The sequence below is a fragment of the Protopterus annectens genome, chromosome 7.part0 (assembly GCF_019279795.1).
Source record: "Protopterus annectens isolate FY-2018-M chromosome 7.part0, PAN1.0, whole genome shotgun sequence".
Taxonomy (NCBI): Eukaryota; Metazoa; Chordata; order Ceratodontiformes; family Protopteridae; genus Protopterus; species Protopterus annectens.
Window position 1 is genome coordinate 806,369,461 of NC_056739.1, and position 21,941 is coordinate 806,391,401.

The 21,941-nt window shown below is 42.9% G+C and overlaps 1 protein-coding gene across 1 annotated transcript in view; it reads left to right on the plus strand.

The window, feature by feature from the left end:
• Positions 1 to 21,941, plus strand: part of LOC122806703 (polyamine-transporting ATPase 13A3-like) — a gene marked incomplete in the record, with an annotated part of 1,429,840 nt that overhangs the window by 559,195 nt on the left and 848,704 nt on the right. Inside the window, 1 exon segment of the mRNA XM_044077342.1 lies at positions 6,036 to 6,187. Coding sequence (XP_043933277.1) covers positions 6,036 to 6,187 — 152 coding nt within the window.

Sequence of the window (21,941 nt, forward strand, 5' to 3'; positions counted from 1 at the left end):
TTTTTTTCCCTTTAAGCAGTAGGTCCAGTAACCTCAGATACCTTTTTTTCCCGGCTGAGCAATGTAAGTGCTTAAATTATTTTCTTAACATTCACACAGTAGGAAAATTGAGGCAGTCAGGCCCATGTGTGCAAGACAGAGCTCGTGAGCAGTATATATCCCTAACCCAGTAAGTTAAACTGCTGGCCAAGAAGATGGTTTTCTTTATGCTGCATTTTTTATACTCACCAGATGGGTGGAGAGTTGGAGACTGGTGTGTACTATTCACTGGCTGTTGCTGAGAGTTTTTTTCTTCTCTTGCTTAAATTCCTCAGGTTACTAGGTCAACGTTGAGCTCATGGCAAGCTGTGTGTGCGTGTTATTTTTCTTCCTCTTCTGCATCGTTTTATTTCCTACCAGTGCTTCCTGCTTCCTCCATCTCCATGTATGCCAGCCTCTCATACTGCCCTAAGTCCATCTCTCTTCTAAGGTTGGGGCTGGTATGGAAGAAGTTGGGGGATGTGCCATTGACCTCTTCCACGTGGGGAATTTTTTCATTTATGACCTTCCCCTTGGTGTCCCCTCCCTTCTCCTACTCCCCTCTGTGGATCATGCCTCCCTCCGTGAACTAGACAAATGCCTTTCCCTCTGGGATGGGCATGCCCATCTCTTCCTGACACTGCTACAGACCCCCCCCCCCCCAAGCTGTTCCAACCAAGGTCCTGTGAGCAATAGTTAGGGCTTTGTTGCTGTACACCATGGTGCTGGTTTGTGGGTGTGCCAGCAGGGTACTTTTGGAAATAACAGCTCTGTATAGTCCAAGGTATACATTGTTGTGCTGTAGTCTTCTTTCATTTATGATCTATCTAAAGTTCAGGTTGTTTGCTTGATTACTTGTAGGGTACAAGAGTGGTTGATTTTGTTCTTATCTGTGTAACAGGCATGTACCTCACATCTGATAGTTAATCCTTCTTGGACTTATTGTGCCATGACTCCTGTCTTTTTCTTTGTGTAACCAAATCTTGTTTTGCCATGCCTCATACACCAATGCATGTGTTGCTGTGCTAATGGCTTTAATACTGCGTGTGTGCTGTGATGTTCTTCATCCCACATTGCTGCAGTCCTAACACTTGGGGTAGTCCGCTGTCCCAGTCGGCCCGAATACCGAAGTATAAGGCTGACGTCGGTCAAGGCGCATTTGTCTGACATCAGGACGTCAGGGTACAAATGCGCATGACCGACGTCATATCCTCAGTCTTTTTTGCCGCATGGTCCGATGCAGAAGCAGTATTGCGAGTGCAGGTTGGCGTTCTGAAATTTTCTGAAGTCGGAGTTTCAGACCGAATCAAAGTTGGCTAAGTACCCCGTTGGGGAATATTTTGGTTTTTTCTTGCCTCAGTATTTAACTGGACGTCATATCCTCCTTATTCTGATTCTGATGTAGATGATTCTACTCCTTCGGCTTCTCCTCCTGAGGATTTTTCTTTTTCAGAGACTCTTCATTCCATGAGGGAGCATTTTAAATGGGAGGGTCAAGATTTCTCTGATTCCAGGAAAAGGCTTAGGGAATTTTTGTTTCTACCCCAGCATAGGCCTTTGGCTATACCTCCTGTTCTGGATGTGGTAGAAGATGTTTTTGCAGAGGCTTCCCTGAACCCTGATTCTTTGCCTCCTGCCCCAGTTAAACCGGATAGGTATTATAGGGTGCCTGAAGCTCATAAGTATCTTTTAAGAGTCCTAGGGCAGACCCAGAAACTGTTTCTCAGGGCCCTAAAGGTGTTAAGGCTTCTGTTGTTAAAAATCCTGTTCCTTCTGATAAAGAGGCTAGGGCTTTGGATAGATGGGGAAAGAAGGTGTATACTTCTTCCACTTTAACCATGAGGGCTTTGAATTGCCAGTTTCACATGTTGAAATACCAAAATTATCTCCTTACACAATTGAAGTCTAAGGTAGATGCTCTGGCGGAAGGTATTGAGTGTAAAGAGTTGCAGGATTTAGTTCATGTTTCTGAACAGGTGGGTAAGCATTCCTTGCAATGTGGTTTTGATGCTGTACAGGCCTCTTCGAGGGTGGCAGCCACTGGTTCTGTTCTTCGCAGGCACGCCTGGCTGAGGGATCAGAATTTAGCTGAGCATGTAAAGGCAAGGATTTTAGATGCTCCTTTACAATCTGATGTGTTATTTGGTTCGCCTGTGGAAGCAGTTTTAAAGAAAATGGAGGACAAGGCTAAGTCTATGCAGACTGTTAAAGATTTTTGCAGGTTCAGCCTCCGAAGTTTAGTAGAAATTGGCCTACTAAGGGGTGGACATATCCTTCTTATGATTCTCAGTCTAGGGGTAGATCTAGACGTGGTAGGGGCAGAGCTCAAGGTTCTTTTAGGCCTAGAACAGGGAGTTCACCTGCCCAGTCTTCTGGTGAGGGCAGGGGTCAGTCCTTTCGTAAGCAGACCCAATGACCTGCCTTTTCAGCTGCCAGAGCCTTCTCGTCTGGCAGCACCTTTGGGAGGAAGGTTGGCTCTTTTCAAAGAAAATTGGAGTGTTATTACCCAAGACAGATGGGTATTGGATATCGTTCACCACGGTTACAGGTTTTATTTCCATACCTTGCCTCCTTTCAAAGGCATGCCAGACATTCCTCCTATACAAAGAAAAGAGGCTCACAAGCAAATTTCTCTGTTACTCCAGATAGGGGCCATTCAGCCGGTTCCTGTGCCAGAAAGGGGCCTAGGATTTTATTCTCGCCTGTTCCTAGTACCAAAAAAGGGGAACACGTGGAGACCAATTTTGGATTTGTCTATCCTCAACACTTACCTGGACATTCCCAAGTTCAAAATGTTAACGTTACAACAGCTTTTACCTCTGCTGGGCAAAGATCACTGGATGGTAACTTTAGATCTCAAGGAGGCTTACCTTCATGTGCCTATCAGACTCAGTTGCAGGAAGTATCTGCGTTTCCGAGCTGGGAATTCCCATCATCAGTTCTCTGCATTGCCCTTTGGCTTATCTACTGCGCCCAGAGTATTCACAAAAGTTCTGGCTCCAGTCATAGCTTTCTTTAGGCTAAAAGGAATACAAATCTATCCTTACTTGGACGACTGTCTGATTCTGGCTCAAGAAAAGGACGAGCTTCTTCAGCATCTGGAATATGTGATAGCAGTGCTAAGATGCCTGGGGTATTCTGTGAACGAAATAAAGTCCAGTCTAGTACCCTCTCAAGACATGTGCTTTCTGGGTGTGAGACTGAATACAGCAGCCCAGATGGCCTTTTTAACCCCGGACAAACAAAAGAATCTTTCCCTTTACTTTCATCAACTATCTCTTCAGTCCGGGCTGACTGCAAGGACAGTCCTTCAAGCCTTAGGGTTCATGGCATCTTGTATTCTGGTGCTTCCCAATGCCAAACTGCATATGAGGAAGCTGCAATGGTATCTAAAAATGTATGGACACAGCACTGCCAGGATTTGGACACTGTCATTCCAATAATACCTTGCATTCAAAAGGAATTTTTGTGGTGGGCTCAGGAATGTCACCTAAACAAGGGACTCTCTGTGACCTGGCCAGAGGCGAGTCAGATTCTAACGACAGATGCCTCAGACATAGCTTGGGGAGCTCATCTGAATGGAAAGTGGATACAAGACAAGTGGCCTGCCAGACTACAGCATCTACATATCAACATGAAGGAGATGTTAGCAGTCCAGTTTGCATTAATGGCTTTCAAGGAGTTACTTCTTCCAGGGCAGGTGTTGATTCTAACAGACAACACAACTGTCATGTGGTACATCAACAAGCAGGGGTGAACACATTCTTATCCTCTATGCAGGCAAGCAATGATTTTGTGGGAGACTGCGCTCAGTTTGCAGCTAAATCTTCAGGCAAGGTTTCTGCCAGGAGCACAGAACTCCTTAGCAGATGTGTTAAGCAGGCAAATCATGGATCCCCACGAGTGGAAACTGGATCTTCATGTATTTCGAAAATTGACAGTGTCATGGGGAACTCCAGACATAGATCTGTTCGCTTCTCCACTAAACCACCAGCTGCCAAAGTTTTGCACGAAAAGGTTTCATCACACAGCTTGGAAAGTGGATGCTCTTTTGTTCAGTTGGGAAAATCTTCATGTGTATGCCTTTCCACCTCTGCCTCTCCTCCCAAAGGTACTCCTAAAGGTCAGACAAGACAAGCCAAGGATGATTTTGATAGCTCCAGATTGGCCTCGACAGCACTGGTACCCATTACTGAGGAATCTGGTAAGGAAGCCTCCATGGCCTTTACCTTTAATTCCACACCTTTTGTCTCAGAGGGACGGTCATCTACTCAATGTCAAGCTTCACTCTCTTCATCTAACAGCCTGGCATATTCTGTTTTGAACCACAGCAGGTCTCTGCTTCCTCAACAAGTTTTGAATGTGATTATGGAAGCCAGAAGACCTAGTACACGTAAAGTGTATGCCGAAAAATGGAAGAGATTTTTATTTTGGAGTGCAGCAAAGGATTTGGATGTTTCTGAGCCTAATTTGAGTGTGGCTCTTCAATATCTTACTGAGTTATTGGACAAAGGTTTGTCTTTCTCTTCCATTAAGATTCATGCTGCAGCAATTTCAGCTCACTATTATTGTGACCCACCATTGTTTTCTCATCCTTTGTTCAAGCAATTTCTTAGAGGGGCAAAGAATATAAGAACCCCACGTAGAGCTCCTACTCCTGCTTGGGATCTCAATTTTGTGTTGGAGAAACTTACTCTACAACCTTTTGAGCCTGCGGCTACTGCTGAATTGAAATACTTGTCATGGAAGACTGCTTTTTTTGTTGGCCATTACTTCTGCAAGAAGGGTTTCTGAATTGCAGGCCCTTATGGCGGTTGAGCCTTTTTTGATTTTCCATAAGGATAGGGTATCATTACGTACTAATCCTTCCTTTATGCCTAAGGTGGTTTCTAGTGTGGCTTTAAACCAAACTATTCATTTGCCTACTTTTTATGCAGATCCCCAAAATAGGGGGGAAAAGATTTTGCACACTTTAGATGTACACAGGCAGTTGCGTTATTATTTAAGCAGGACTAGGATTTTAGGCAGTCTCAGCAGTTGTTTGTTTCTTTTGCTTTGAGTTCTCAGGGCAAGCCTGTGTCAAAACAAACTATATCTAAGTGGATTGGGTTTTGCATTGCATTCTGTTATTCCCATCATGGCAAGGAGATTCCAGCTGGGATTAGGCCTCATTCCACTAGGGCTACTGCCACTTCAACAGCATTTCTAAGGGGGGTGGCAACTAAGGATATTTTGGAGGCAGCTACTTGGAGTTCAGTGCATACTTTCTCCAAGCATTACCACCTTCCTCTCTATTCTAAATCCAGGGCTGGTTTTGCCACTGCTGTGTTGCAGGGCATTTTGGCAGCTCCTGCTTCATTATAGTTTAGCCATCCTCCCTTACCTCTGCTTTGGGATTCTACCCAAGTGTTAGGACTGCAGCAATGTGGGATGAAGAACATAGTACAGTTTTGTACCTACCATAAATGTAGATGTTCGAGGATCCACATTGCTGCAGTCCAATTTACCCTCCCTCCTTCCCCTCTGTGTTTAGGGGTGGTTGTGTGGGTGGGGTTCTATTTTTGTAAATTTGTATATATTGTATATATATTAGGTACAGGAGTGTTTGGTGTTTTTTGGTTTTGGCCTTATCTTTTTAGGGTCTTCTGACATCTGGGGCAAGAAAAGACTGAGGATATGACGTCGGTCATGCGCATTTGTACCCTGACGTCCTGATGTCAGACAAATGCGCCTTGACCGACGTCAGCCTTATACTTTGGTATTCGGGCCGACTGGGACAGCGGACTACCCCAAGTGTTGGGACTGCAGCAATGTGGATCCTCGAACATCTACATTTATGGTAGGTACAAAACTGTACTTTTTCACAGCTGTTTGAGTTCTTAAGGTATTGAGAATGCTTCCACGTTTTGACATTTGTGCCTCTTTACTTGATTCTTTTATTCTTTTTTTTTTTTTTTTTTGAGTGGTGTAGCCGGTATAGCTTTCACTGAATATTTTTATTTTTCCTTAATTACTAGATATGGTACTTTATCCTGCAGAATGTGAAGTATTTGTGGAACCCTGCATTGCAGAACTTTGTGCGTCTTACAGCGCTTGAGGTTGGCATTTCCTGCTCAGCTGTTCACAGCTGCCACAGTTCTGGTCTCAGCAAATCTGTACAAGACTATCGGTAAAATTAGTTTCCCTTTAACTTAATTGCATGTTCATTATTTAACATTTCCATGGCATGTCTATGGGGCTGTAGACACTATGCTTTCAAGAGTCATTGTCAGCACTACCAAGGTGTACACTGATGAACTGCTTTTATTATTATTTAAAATAATTTTTTTTTTGTGTCTGATAAAAGCAAAGTAGGTAGAACAACAGATCACTTCTGAAACTGTTCTGTACAGCTGCTATTTGTGAATGCAACCTACTGGTACCTTTTTGTTGTGATTGCATGATGGCTTGTACCAGGAGAGACTAGTATATCAACTCTGTCACAGACAGCAGCTGGGTACCAATCCAATGTCTTGTGTAGCTTTTGCTTGAGACAGACACATTGCTAACTTCTGTCACAGCAACATTGTGCTGCTAAGACTGAGTGTTTCTAATAATAAGGAAGTACTTAAGTTGCTGTGAGCACTTCTCATTCTGTGTAAGGTGGTTGCTGACCTCCTGATTCAGACCATTAGAAAAGGGATTTAGGTTGAATACTTGAAGTGATAAATGGCCGTTGCTTGTAAATAGTAAATTTTTAGTCACTGAGAGAATGTAACCTGTGGGGCTGAAAATGTAATACTGCTGGGGCCTCATCAAGGTTATTTCCATTAGTTCAAGTTGTCAATTTCAGTAGGGAGTGGACTGCCTTACAGACTGTTATCTGTTCTTCTGTATGTCTTTAATTGCTTGTCCCTGAAGGCAGTCACATGTTTAAGCCTATGCACCTGTGCATCTGACACCAAGGACCTTGTGTGATGGTTCCTAGGCCAAGTATTAATTCTTAACCAGATGAAATTTGGCATCACTTTCAGCAGTATCCCCTGTCCTGGCACATATGTGCAGGTAACCAGCTCACACTGTAGCATATGGCTCTGCATACATAACTGCACTTCTCCCAGGAGCTTGACAGTTTTCTTTGTTAGTTGTTGCGTAGTTTAGGTGTCAGTCCTTGCTGTAATCTGTAAAGTCCTATCTTTGCTTGTCTAAACATCATACTAACTGCTTCCATTGCTCTGCTATTAGATGTCAGAATCTGCACTAGTATTGCTTGCATTGTCTCGACCACTGTGTTCCTGACTGCTGCAGGTGCCAGAGGGTCACCCTGCCTACATCACTCTGAAGACAAAAAGTTGTTAGCCGTGTTGACATGGCAACAGTTCATATTCTTTGGCTAGATACTAAAGGGGGAGGACTCATCTGCAGGTCCCTGTTAGAGATTGAAGCATCGTCACAAGGACAAGTACTCAGGCCAGATCCAGACCTGAACCTCTTTAGGTTAAGTCATGAGAGACTTGAAGTGCCCTTTTGGCAGCCCACAGGCACAAGTCAGAGTATTGCCACAAAGTCCATCACTCAGACGTCCGGTCCAGGCTTGAACCTCAAGTTATGTTGGATTTCTAGTCAACTGCAACTAGCAAGGGCTTGAGCATGAAACAGTCCTTTGTCCTGACTGAGGACTAGCCATAAGGGGAGAAATATTCTTTTTATGACCTTTGCTTGGATGATTGGTTTATGCCTGCAACTGACCATCCTAAACCTAGAGATTTTGAGTAATCTGGTCAGGGATTGGCAGTTCTCTGGACTGGAATACTTATCCTGGAACTTGGCTGAATGGGTGCAGAAGGCCTAAGTTGTGGAGGATCTAACTTTTTTTTTCTGAGGTAGAGTTCATTTGTCAGGGCTTAGGTATCACATATATTTGTGTTGGGAGATTGAGTTGCAGATGGGGGAGTGCACTGCTTAGGGGGTTCAGTCTGACACCCATGCCAGACCTGATGTTCATCATGTTTCACTGTTGCAGTCATTACTCTTGGGTTATCCTGCTGGCAGGCTACCCGCAGTCGGCCTCAGTTGCAAAGTTTAGGTCCGGCGTCGGCTGCTGTCGCCTCTTCCCTGACGTCAGTGCGCCAGGGGTATAAAAGATGCAGCCGACACCATTTTCTTAAATTTTTCTTGCCGCGCGGTGCCCGAAGCAAAAGCAGTTCGCAAGTGCCGGTCGGCCGACTCATGAGATTTTCAAAGCTGAATTTCAGAACCAAAGTCTTCATTAAAGCTAAGTACCCCGTTGGGGAAACTTTTTTCTTGCTCCAGTCCGATGTCAGAAAAAGTTACCAATTGTATTTCTTGTGGGAAGCAAATACCTCATAAGGATTTTCACTCTTACTGTATTCCTTGCCTAGGCCCTGATCACAACGTTGCTAGCTGTCGGTTTTGCCCTAGATTCAACCAATGCACTATCAAGCGTCGGTTCAATTTTGCATTTCATTACTTTGGCCGAAGATTTAATTATATAATGCCGGCGGAACAGCGGACAAAATGCAAGGACAAGGATAGGCATCCGAGGTCCAAAACCGACGGCAAAGCCTCTTCTAGGCCAGTCGCCGGTTCTCAGTGAGGCGCTTTCGCAGCCCCTGGCACCCGCTACCTCAGAGCCACAGGCTGCTTCCGACTCCCACGTGGAGCCGACTGGGCCTCTGGAAACTCAAGGTATTGGACACTCAGATGGGTCCGGAGTCGCTGAGCAGGCATCGGCTTCTGAGGGTGTCTTCAGACCTACACAACTATATAGTAAGCTATCCTCAGCTTCAAAGACAAAGACTAAAGCAGCTCTAAAGACAAAGAAACAAGTACAGCATTCTCCTACTCAAGACTTCCTTGCCTAAAAAACAGATGCTCAAAATGGCCAAAGACCTAATTACTTTGATCAGGGGCTCCCATCCCCCTCCTGATAAGAGGCCTAGGCAAGAGACAGAGTATAACTCTTCTGATCAGGTATCTTATTTCCTCTGATTCCTCTTCTGAACAGGATTTTTCCATGCTTCCCTATGAGGATTCTGATGCTGAAGAATCCATTCCTTCAGCCTCTCCTCCTGAGGGACTATTCCTTTGGGGAAACACTGCATACTATGAGGGAGCATTTCCACTGGGAGAGCTAAGATTATTCTGAGTCTAAGAAAAGGCTCAGAGATTTCCTGCTACTTCGTCAGCATAGACCCCTTGCCATTCCTCTTGTTTTAGACATTGTAGATGATGTATTTTCAGAGTCCGGACTATCCCCTGACTCTTTACCCCCCTGCACCTGCTAAGCCAGACAGATACTACAGGGTCCCGGATTCTCATAAATTCCTACATAAAAACCCCGCTGCTGACCCAGAAACTATATCTCAGGGTCCCAAGGGGGTTAAGGCTGCTACTGCGAAAAACCCTGTCCCCTCTGATAGGGATTCTAGGGCTGTAGACAGATGGGGGGGAAAAGTATACACTTCTGCCACCCTGGCTGTAAGAGCTTTAAATTGTCAATTTCATATGCTTAAATATCGGCAATATTTACTGTCACTACTTAAACAGAAAATGTTGACAAATACTGAATGTTCTGAGAACAAGGAATTGCAGGATTTATTGCATGCAGCTGAACAAGTGGGAAAGCATACTTTGCAATGTGGTTATGATTCACTGGAGGCCTCTTGCAGGGCTGCTGTTACAGGTTCTGTTATTAGAAGGCATGCTTGGTTAAAGGAACAAAATCTGCCTGATCATATTAAAGCAAAATTATTAGATGCACCATTACAGCATGATACTTTGTTTGGTACTAAAGCAGAAGAGGTGTTGAAAAAAATGGAGGATAAAGCAAAATCCATGCAGACAGTCAAGGATTTTTTACAGGTACAGCCACCCAGGTTTAGCAGGAACTGGCCTTCTAAAAATTGGTCCTTTCCAGTCTCAGACTACAAAGAGGCAGATACAGGCATTCTAGAGGCAGATCTCAGCCCCAAGGCTCATACAGGCCTAAACAATGGGGTGCTCCTACCTCCAAAAGCGGAGAAGACAAATCACAACCTTACAGGAAACAGTCCCAGTGACTTTCCTCTTCCAGTTCCAAGCAGTTTCCTTTTGACAGCCCCCTTAGGGGGAAAACTAGCATTTTTTTCATCAAATTGGCAAATGGTTACCCAAGACAAATGGGTTCTGAACATAGTGTCCCAAGGCTACAGGTTCCATTTCCACACCCTGCCAAGGTCAAAGGGCATGCCAGACCTGTCACACAATCAGTGGGCAGAGGCACAAAAACAAATTTCAGCCCTCATGGACATGAGGGCCATTCAGCAAGTACCACAACAAGAGCAGGGGCAAGGATTTTACTCCAGACTTTTTCTAGTGCCCAGGAAGGACAAAACCTGGAGACCAATTCTGGACCTATCTATACTAAATACATTTCTGAAAGTTCCAAAATTCAAGATGTTGAAGCAGCTACTGCCCATGCTGGGCAAGAGGGCTTGGCTAGTAACTTTGGACCTAAAAGAGGCATACCTGCATGTCCCAATCAGACAATCTTGCAGAAGATACCCCAGATTCATAGCTGGCTCAATGCATTACCAATTCTCTGCACTGCCCTTTGGCTTATATACTGCGCCCAGGGTCTTTACAAAATGCCTGGCACCAGTAATTGCATTTTGCAGACAAAATTCTACCTGTACATATCCCTGGCTGCTGCAGCTCCTGCCCTGGCGAGCTTCTCTGCTTATAACTCTACAGACTCTTATTCCTAACTTCCTCCCATCTGGTGACTACCGAACCTGGTCTGCCTAAAGTGACTGCTACTCGGTCTGCCTCGAACCTTATAAAATATCAGTCTGCTCTAGGAAAAGAAACTTATAGCTCTACAGACTCTTATTCCTAACTTCCTCCCATCTGGTGACTACCGAACCTGGTCTGCCTAAAGTGACTGCTACTCGGTCTGCCTCGAACCTTATAAAATATCAGTCTGCTCTAGGAAAAGAAACTTATAACTCTACAGACTCTTATTCCTAACTTCCTCCCATCTGGTGACTACCGAACCTGGTCTGCCTAAAGTGACTGCTACTCGGTCTGCCTCGAACCTTATAAAATATCAGTCTGCTCTAGGAAAAGAAACTTATAACTCTACAGACTCTTATTCCTAACTTCCTCCCATCTGGTGACTACCGAACCTGGTCTGCCTAAAGTGACTGCTACTCGGTCTGCCTCGAACCTTATAAAATATCAGTCTGCTCTAGGAAAAGAAAGTAGGTTTGAGCGCTGTAATACTGACAAATTTGGGCTCTTAGTGGGTCTTCCTATAGGAGTTTTTAGTTAGCCTGTGCCTCAGTCTCCAGCAGCCAGTTCCACCCTTTTTCAGCCCCCCTCCCCCAGTGTTAACAGCTCTCTCCCTGACATTTATTTCTACTTCCCTTTACCACTCTACTGTCCTAGTGCATTTTTATCCCCTCTCCCTCCTGCCTACTTTCATTGCACTGTAGGTGCCCCCCACCTCGGCTTTCTTTCTCCTACTTGGCCCAAATCAGCCCTTGTCTCTCTTCACAGCAGGTATTTGGTTTTACCTTTTCTCCTGCAACTTCTACCCTACCTTATTGTCCATCTATATCCCATATAACTCTACTATTTTTATCTATAACTTACCTTTTCTTCTTCTCTCTACCCTTTCTCTTCTGCTCCCACTGTACACTTTTATACTGACTTACTTTTACCCTACACTATTCATCTATCTGGCACTCTCTGGTTTCTATATTTCTCTTCTATCTAGTTAAATACATATTTTACTTTACGTATCTGCTTTCTTTTGATTGTCTCCTTTCTTATCTCACCTGGTGGTTTGGTTTCTACCTGCTCCGTTCGCCCTGCGGGCTCACTCCGCTCCCCTACCCTACCCCCAAATTCCACCCACCCCCAGTGCATCTACATTTATAGTCCATTCCTTTCCCCTCCCCTATTGCATTCGACCTATCCCATCTCACTGCTCCTCTCCCGCCTAGAGGATTCTCTTTAAACCACCCCTCTCCCTCACTCCCCTTTCCTAGCTGCTCTCTCTCATACATCCCCTCCTTATATCTCTAAACTTCCCAGCTAACCCCAACCCACTCTTCTAATATCTATCCTACCCTACTCTGCCATGCCTCTTCCTCCCTTTCTCACCTCAACTATATGGCTTTTCTTTCTTTCCACTCTGTGTAATGCAACTTCCTATTCCTATACCACACTACCCATCTCTATTCCACTCCACTCTCCCTCCACTATTTCCTATCCACAACCTCCAACCTCCCATTTTTCTTTTATATACCCCTCCCTTCTTCTATCAAATCCATTTCATTACTTTAAACTAAAACTCCATACATTTTTCATAAAATCTCCCTCTTTCAAACTGAAATTACATCTCCCTCTTACTTTACTCCTCAATTCTAAGTTTCAACTCCTCTATCCTTTATCTTGTCTTGCTCGTGCAGGAGATGTCCATCCTAACCCTGGGCCTACACCAACTAACATTCTCTATCCCACTACCTCCACAAATAGACACAATCATAAATGCCTTAAATTTATTACCATCAATACCCAGAGCATTAATAACAAAATAACAAACTTCCATGCCTGGCTAAATGTTACTGAACCTGACATAGTTGGAGTAACAGAAACCTGGCTAAAACCCTAAACTACTAACTCTGAAATCTTACCACCTGGCTACCAAGCACTCGGGTCCGATCGCCAAAACAAAAAAGGAGGTGGTGTAGCCTTAGTCTACAACTGCCTGCTAAATCTCTGCCCTTACCAAAATACCATTCCTAACTTTAAGAATGCAGAACTAGTCATAGGAATCCTCAAAATAAACAACTTCAAAAGTATCTGCATAATGACCGTCTATATCCCCCCTGGAGACAACATCTCCACCCTTGAAAATATTCTCTGTTGGGCTTCAAACAACATTAAACAGGAGACTATCATTCTAGGTGATGTAAATATTGATTGGAATATGATTAATAATAATACTCCCTCTCAGTCAATCTATCTTTATAACTTTACTCAACTAACAAACAACATTACCAGACCTAACAAAACTAATCCTCCTGGGTCCATCTTGGACTGGATTCTAGTCAGCCACCCTGACAATATCTCCAACTCTGGTACCTTACCAAACTCATTAAGTGATCATCTCCCTGCCTTTATTGACCGTAAAACCCAACACCTTCCACACCAACAACATTATGCTCACTCTCGTAACCTAACTAATTTCAACCCTTCAGTATTCTCTGAAACCCTTAAACTAACAAACTGGGTTTCACTCAACACTCTTCCCCTAGATGAAGCACTAGAACTCTTCAATACTACCTTCCTTAAAATCCTAGATTCCCAAGCCCGCATACAAAAGGATAAAGTTCAACTCTGCCCCTTGGCTAACCAAAGACACTAAAACTCTAATGCGACAAAGGGACAAAACTTGGAAACTATATAATAAAAATAAAAACTACGCATCTTTACTGCAATTTAAGCAACTCCGCAATCTTGCTAAAAAACTTATTATAAAAGATAAGAAATCATACTACAACAAACTTCAATCTACCCTGACTAACAATCCAAAAAAATTCTGGAATTCTATCAATTCACTCTTACATCCGGGTACAAAATCCAATCCCTGTCCAGACAATAATAAGACCGACACTGAAATCGCAACTCTCTTTAACTCCTTTTTTACTGGCTCCATAGCTCAACTGGCTAAATCCTTCTCCACTTCCACCCATACCCCTAACCCAAAGCCTTCTTCTTCATCCATCCCTCACTCCAACTCTCTTAACCCTCCTCCCACTTTCATTCTACAACCCGTGTCTACCACCAGTATCAAACAACTTCTCTTCAAACTCAAACCATGCTCAAATACCCCTGACAACATCCCATCACTCTTTCTCAAGCTCGCAGCAGATGGCATTGCCATACCTATCAGCATTCTCATAAATAGATCCATCCAAGAATCTTATGTTCCCAAACTTTGGCGAGCAGCCCACATTCTGCCCCTCCATAAAGGAGGTAAAAATAATACCATCTCTAACTTCCGACCAATAGCTATTCTTTCCCCAATTTCAAAAATACTTGAAAAATGTATCCACCAGCAACTCATGCCCCACCTCCTCAATAACCATCTCCTCACTCCTACTCAACATGGGTTTTGACCTGGTCACAGTACCATAACTGCTCTTCATTCCTTCCTAGAAATTGTCAACCAAGCACGTGACTCTGGAAATATTGTCTCTACTGTTCTTCTTGACCTCTCTAAGGCCTTCAACACAATATCCCACTCTCTCCTTCTCAACCACCTCTCTAACCTCAATCTCTCCCACAACTCTCTTTCTTGGTTCAGAAGCTATCTCTGATAGATCCCAAGCTGTGAAATGGAATACTGGTACCTCAAAATTCCTACCTACCCCCACCGGTGTCCCTCAGGGCTCTATACTCGGGCTTCTGCTCTTTAACATTTTTATCAATGGTCTCCACTCTTCAATTCCTCATTCTCAAATAGTACAATATGCAGATGACTCCACTGTTATCTGCTCTGCCCCTAACCTTCCCGAACTCCAAGCGAAAACCCAGTTGGCCTTCACAACCACAGAAAATTGGATGCTTCAAAATCATCTTTCCCTTAATGCCAACAAATCCCACATCATTCTCTTCTCTCCCTCAAAAGCAATGACTCTGGACAAGTCTTCCTTCATAATTTCCAGCCTCTCCCAGTCCTCAATAGAAGTTGTTAGTTGTGCTAAACTACTCGGAGTCACCATTGATGAACACCTGAAATTTAATAATCATATTCAACTAAACATAAAAAAAACCCACCAGAAACTCTGTATGCTCTATAGAAATGCAAACTTTCTTACTCCATCTTCAAGACAAACTCTCGCCACTACCTACCTTCTCCCTTCTCTACTGTATGGTGCCCCTATTCTATCAAATCTCGCCACCTCTGTCTCCTCTAAACTTGAAAGTTGCTACTATAAAATTGCCAAATTCGCTACTAACTCCCCCCATTCTACACACCATTGCATCTGCCTCCATAGTCTCCAATGGCTAGAACTCCCTAATCAACTTGATTTCCTCCAACTTACTACTGCACACAAGCTAATTTTTAACCCCACTGCTTGCCCTGCATTATCCAATAGCTTAACCATATATAATCCTCCAAGGCCCCTAAGATCTAGCCACCAAAATCTTATTTCAGTGTACAGACACAAACGACCCTCTGGCCAACTCCTACTTTCTTATACTACAACAAAAAAATGGAACTCGCTTCCTTCCCTCCTAAGAGTCACTACAAGCTATGAACAGTTCAAATCTCTTCTCCATTCTCACCTTTCCCAAAATTGGAAATGTAATTGTCTACTTCCTACCTAGATCTTATTTCCTCCTAGTTCCTCCCCCCCTCCCTGGTTCCCCTTCTTCAACCTTGGTCGGTCCTTAGCTCCCCTCCCTCTTCCTCTTATCTCCTCCCCCCTCCCTGACTAAACCCTTTACTTCCCTTAAGTGCTCTCTTCCCTCTGCCCTCTTGTCTGCTTAGTCTCACATTTGAATCTTTTTGCCTTTTTTCTTAAGATGTTCTTCTGGACTCCTTCATAAAATGAACATTACTCTATCTCTTCTTCTGCTATCTTCCTCCTGACCTCTCTTCTCCTTTAAACTATTTCCTTCTCCTTCACCTCTCCTTTGCTTTCCTGCTCTTGCATTCAAACTCATTCTATATTTTCCTTTTTATTTCCTACTTCACTTAACATTACAGTAGCATAAAAACAAAATTCTTTTATGTATACTGCCTACTGTACTTCATTTTTGAAAAACTGTCAAAATATTTTGCTATTAGAACTCTGAGCGTTTTTGTATATAATGTATTAGTTTTCAGTCTCTTTGCTGTGTTTTTGTGTGCAATGTATTATCATCAATGTATGCTTGTGTTTTTGTGTACAATGTATTATTACAATGTATTCTCATGGAGCTTTTCTCCCCGGGCCTCCACTGAAAACGGGCTTCCGAGCCCAGTGGACTTCCCTGGTTATCAAACTGGAAATAAATAAATAAATAAAATTTATCCCTACTTGGACGACTGCCTAATTCAAGCAGAGAACAAAGACACTCTTCTAAAGCATCTGGCGTTTGTAAAAAGATTACTAATTGGCCTAGGGTACACAGTAAACGAAAAGAAATCAAAACTAGTGCCCTCTCAAGAGATAATATTCCTGGGCGCAAGCTTAAATACAACTGCCCAGATGGCTTATCTCACGCCAGACAAGCAAAAACAACTGACTACTTCCTTCAAGAAATTGGCAACAAAAACACACTTATCTGCAAGGAAAATCCTGCAGGCCTTTGGTTTCGTGGCATCCTGCATTCTACTAATTCCATATGCCAGACTGCATTTGAGGAAACTACAGTGGTATCTGAAAAGTGTTTGGGCTCGGCACTGCCACAGCCTGGAGACAAGAATTGCACTCATTCCATGCCTACAACAGGAGTTTCGATGGTGGGCAGAAGCCTGTCACCACAACAAGGGTCTTCCATTTAGATTACCCACAGCCAGACAGACACTGACAATGGATGCATCAGATTATGCCTGGGGGGCCCATATGGCAGGAAAATGTATTCAGGGTACATGGCCTGCAAACCAGATGCATCTTCACATCAATCAAAAAGAGATGCTAGCTGTTCAAAATGCCCTGACAACTTTCAAGGACCTGCTTCATCCAGGACAATTACTAATAAAGACAGACAACACTACGATCATGTGGTACATAAACAAGCAAGGAGGTACTCATTCCTTCCCCCTCTGCAGACGAGCAATGACCTTATGGGACACAGCATTAGCCTTTCAACTACACCTGCAAGCTCAAGTCCTGCCAGGAAAAACAAATATTCTGGCAGACGAACTAAGCAGAAATCTCATGGATCCCCACGAATGGAAACTGGATCCACAAGTCTTCAGGATGATAACAGGGAAATGAGGATGCCCAGACATAGATCAATTTGCCTCCCCTCACAACTGTCAATTGCAGAGATTTTGCACAGGGACTTACCACAAGCAAGCATGGAAAGTGGATGCCCTATCATTCAGTTGGAAAAATCTAACAGTATATGCTTTTCCCCCACTACCTCTCCTTCCCACAGTACTACTAAAGGTCAGACAAGAGAAGCCAAAAATGATTCTGATTGCATCAGACTGGCCACGCCAGCACTGGTTCCCAATCCTGAAGAGCTTGTCTCAAGGTCCAGCATGGATATTGCCTCAAACTTCTCAATTGCTGACCTAACAAAACAATCAGATCCTGCACAGCCAACTCAGGACCTTAAATCTGGCAGCATGGTGGATAATGTAGCCATAATGAACACTCCCCTTTCAAAAGCAGTTATGGATGTTATCTTGGAGGCCAGGAGGCCCAGTACCAGAAAGTCTTATGCAGAAAAATGGAAGAGATTCAGTGCTTGGAACCGGGAAAAAGACATTGACACGTCTGTACCAAACATTCCTCAGATTTTACAATACCTGACTGAGATGCTGAACAAAGGCCTTTCTTTCTCCTCAATTAAGATTCATGCCTCTGCCATTGCTGCACATTACAATACGGAACCACCTATCTTTTCTCACCCTTTAATAAGGCAGTACCTCAGAGGGGCCAAAAACATTAGACCTCCAAGGAGAGCACCATTTCCGGCCTGGGACCTCAATTTTGCTTTGGAAAAACTCACACTGCCTCCTTTGAGCCAGCATCAACAGTGGATATTAAATTCTTATCCTGGAAAACAGCTCCGCTCCTAGCCATTACGTCTGCAAGAGGGGTCTCGGAGTTACAAGCACTCATGGCTGTGGAACCTTTCATCCAGACAGGGTTTCTCTGAGGACAAACCCTACATTTATGCCTAAGGTGGTGTCCAGTGTGGCCCTCAGTCAAACAGTTCACTTGCCTACCTTTTATCCAAATCCACAGAACAAGGGGGAGAAAATTCTGCATTCCTTGGATATACACAGGCAGTTACGCTTCTACTTGGACAGAACTAAAGCTTTCAGAAAGACTGAGAAACTTCTAGTGTCATATGCTGCAGGATCACAAGGAAAGGCTATCTCAAAACAGACTATTTCTAAATGGATAGGCCACTGCATCCGTTTCTGCTATTCTCAACATGGCAAATCAGTGCTTAAGGGCATTAGGCCTCATTCCGCCAGAGCAGCAGCCACTTCAGCAGCCTTTCTCAGGGGAGTACCAACCAAAGAAATCTTAGAGGCTGCAACTTGGAGTTCATTGCACACCTTTACAAAGCACTACCACTTGCCTCTCTACTCTAAGTCCAGAGCAGGCTTTGCCACTGCAGTTCTGCAGGGTCTCATAGCCTTTCCTAATCCTATTTAGCCCAGCCACCCTCCCTCAGCTTTGGGATTCAACCTAAGAGTAATGACTGCAACAGTGAAACATGATGAACATAGTACAGTTGTGTACCTACCATAAATGTAGATGTTCGAGCGTATTCACTGTTGCAGTCCAGGTTACCCACCCACCATCCCCCTTCTCTTTGCTGGGCCTTATCTGCACTTCTCTATCCTATACAACCTGTTTGGTGTGTTTGCTTGTAGATGAAGGAAATGTTATTTTTGTGTATGCATTTCTTTTTGATATATATATTTTTCAGCCTACCTATTTGGGGCACCTGACATCTAGGGCAAGAAAAACTGAAGAAAACGACGTCAGCTGCATCTTTTATACCCCTGGCCCACTGACGTCAGGGAAGAGGCGACAGCAACCGATGCTGGACCTAGACTTTGGAACTCAGGCTGACTGCGGGTAGCCTACAAGCAGGATAACCCAAGAGTAATGACTGCAACAGTGAATACACTTGAACATCTACATTTATGGTAGGTACACAACTGTACTATACATGCCATGATGCTTGGTTTGTAAAGACCTTACCCTTCCATTAGCTCACACCTGAGGTTACTAGAGTTGTGGTACCCCTCACATTCATGATGTTTTCTGGTATTTGGAAGAGCTTAAAGCTACCATGTGTAGGATGGACTACAAGGATAATGAGTTGACCCTTGATTGAAATTCCCCCCTCCCAGATGATTCCCTCCCCCATTACTCCCAGGTTGCTGTAGAAGTATCTACCAGAGTTTATGGGAAAGAAGATTGAGGAGCCTTGGCGTTGGACATTAATGATGCCACAAGGGCAGCTTTGACATACTTGCACTTTTTCTGTCAGCTTTGAAAAAGGACTGTGCCATTCACAAGCCACAAGTGTATGTAGTTCAACGAACCATACATCCCACTTTTGACTTCTTTATCTCTTCCATCCAGAATAGGCCCAGAGACCACAACATTTTGACACCTTGCCACTAAATAAGGAGTTTAGAGCTATGCAACTATGCAGCAGTATTATATGCCAGTCTGAATTGGAGTGATAATTCTTCAGTCTATTTTGAGCATAACCAACATCAGCCAGAAGCATCCAATACATTCAGTTATGGATGGTCATCCTACAGATATGCCTTTGCTTCCAACAAGGGTGCTTAAATGGTTTCTGTGAGCATGCTGGACACCTTCTTGTGACATTGGTGGTTGTGCTATACAGAGCAGACTCTGTCTAGTTTTGGTTTAGATGAGCATCATTTCTACTTCAAGGTTTTGCCATTTAGGCTTTCCCCAGCAGTCAAGTCTAAGTTTTGTTTTTTTTTTTACCCAAAAAAAAAAAAAAATCTTTGTCTGTGTCATAGGTTTTAATCCAATAGTTATACATTTATGTAAATGAAAACAAACCATATTGACATATTTTCAGTTGCAACATTATGCATCACATCTAATCTTTTATGAGGTCATTGTCAATTGAACATTACATAGCTCATTAAAATCCTGCCCTCCCTTAGACCTCATTCCTCCTCAAAAGCATTATTTTGCATTCATTGCTTCCACAATTCCCGTTTTTTTCTATATAATTTGCTCCTAGCCTTTTCTAAAGATCCCACTTCCAGTTCTTTTATCTCTTACTATATTCACTGATGCTAATATGGTTTGTGTAGACTTTGATTTCCATTTTTACTTTTGACTTTAACTGTGTGAATTTGTTAAAATGTATCTGCACAATATCTTTTCCACTATGGGCAATATTGCTCATGCTTTGTATTTGATATGTATTTGTACTTTTATTTTTATTGGACTGCTATCTTTACTGTAATCTGTTTCATGGAGCTTTTCTCCTCGGGTCTACACTGAAAACGGGCTCTCTGGACCCAGGGGACTCCCCCAGTAATCACACTGGAAATTATAAATAAATAAATAGTAATTGCTTTTTTGGCAGCCTACCAGAAATAAAATCAGCAAGGCCTTACTATGTATAGGCAATTCAGATACTGTATCACAGCCTAAAAAACTAACTTCCTTAGTTACAATCATTTGCTTGTCCAGTATTCCTGACAGAGTGCTCTGTGGGGAATTTTTAATGTCTGCCAAATCATTACACTCCCAAAAATATGTTCCCAGTTACCTCTTTCTTCCCATCACACTTCCAGTATTTGCATTCTACCTGAGGAAAATTATTTGGAGTCTGCTTGGCCAATAAAATTCCTATGCAAACACTTCCAAGCAAAAATCCTCAGTCATCTTCACTTTGTTGTACATTTGGGAGCCGTACATATATCCTCCCATTGTTTCTTTGTAAATTACTTATCCAGTCTCTCTTACCAATCCTTTCTAACCTTTTCTGATTGATTCATTTGGTTATCATGCAATATTTTATATGCCCTATTAATTATTTGTTTTTAATGGCATCTTCTCTTCTAGGTTCAACTAAAAATTTCACCAGTGCTGATCTTTCACTTATCACCCTGTACCTTTTAATTTGACTGTACTCTGACATACATCATTGGGAGAGAAGGCAGTCTCTAGCTTGGAGTTCAGATTTATTCTTGGCCTCTTCCCATTCTGTAATCTTTCCCTTTCAAATTATTTGCATTTGTTCCCAGTACCTTGGTTCCTCTGCAAGCTTTCTCCAGTAAATTCCAGACACCTCTTGCCTATTCTCTGTAACCCTAATTGCTGTCATCCCTATCAGCAGATTCTTCTTTCTCCACTCCCATGTTGGCTTAGTTCTTAGAACATTTTCTGTAATTTATGAATATAATATTCTGTATGGCTATTGTTCTCCTTAAGGATCTGCATCTAAAAACCAGTCTTTCCTTATTTCTTTAGCCACCCCAACCCCCACCCCCACACCCGTTTCATCATCATCCCTTTCCACTTCGAATTATAGCTTTGTGATTGTGCTGTGTATGGGAGGCTAAACTGTGTAGCTCTGAATTATCTCTTCTAATCAGGTAATCCCATACTACTTTACTGTGTTGGAAGAGCCAACTTATCCCATTTGATTTTTGCCCCGTTTCCCTCCCAGATAAAAATCCATCAACTCTATTAATTGTGATCTAGAATTTCTCCTCTGGTTGATAAAAATATGCCTGATGTGTATAAAGCTAAAGGGAATAAATATGTTTTTACTAACTGTATCTTGCTATCCATACCCATAAAACAGAACTTTCAGTTTATCAGTTTTTTGTATTATCTTTTGTTTAGTCTCTATGCACATATCCTTAGCTGCCATAACAGAATCCTTTTAAACCCATACTCCTAAATACTTCATTTTATCATGTCCCCATAAATATGGGTTTTGCTGAACCAATTTGTGTGAGGGTACATAGTTTACAGCTATTGCCTGTATTTTATCTTCATTAATTTTGTATTCTGAAAAAAACTTGAAAGTATCTCAGAATGTTCCACAACAATGAAATGTCGTCTGTTTTCTGGTTTTATAAGGTACAAAATAATATCATCTGCAAATAAAGACAACTTTTCTTGATTGTCATATCAGTTATATCCTTGAGTCCCTTTATTTTCTTTCAGTGT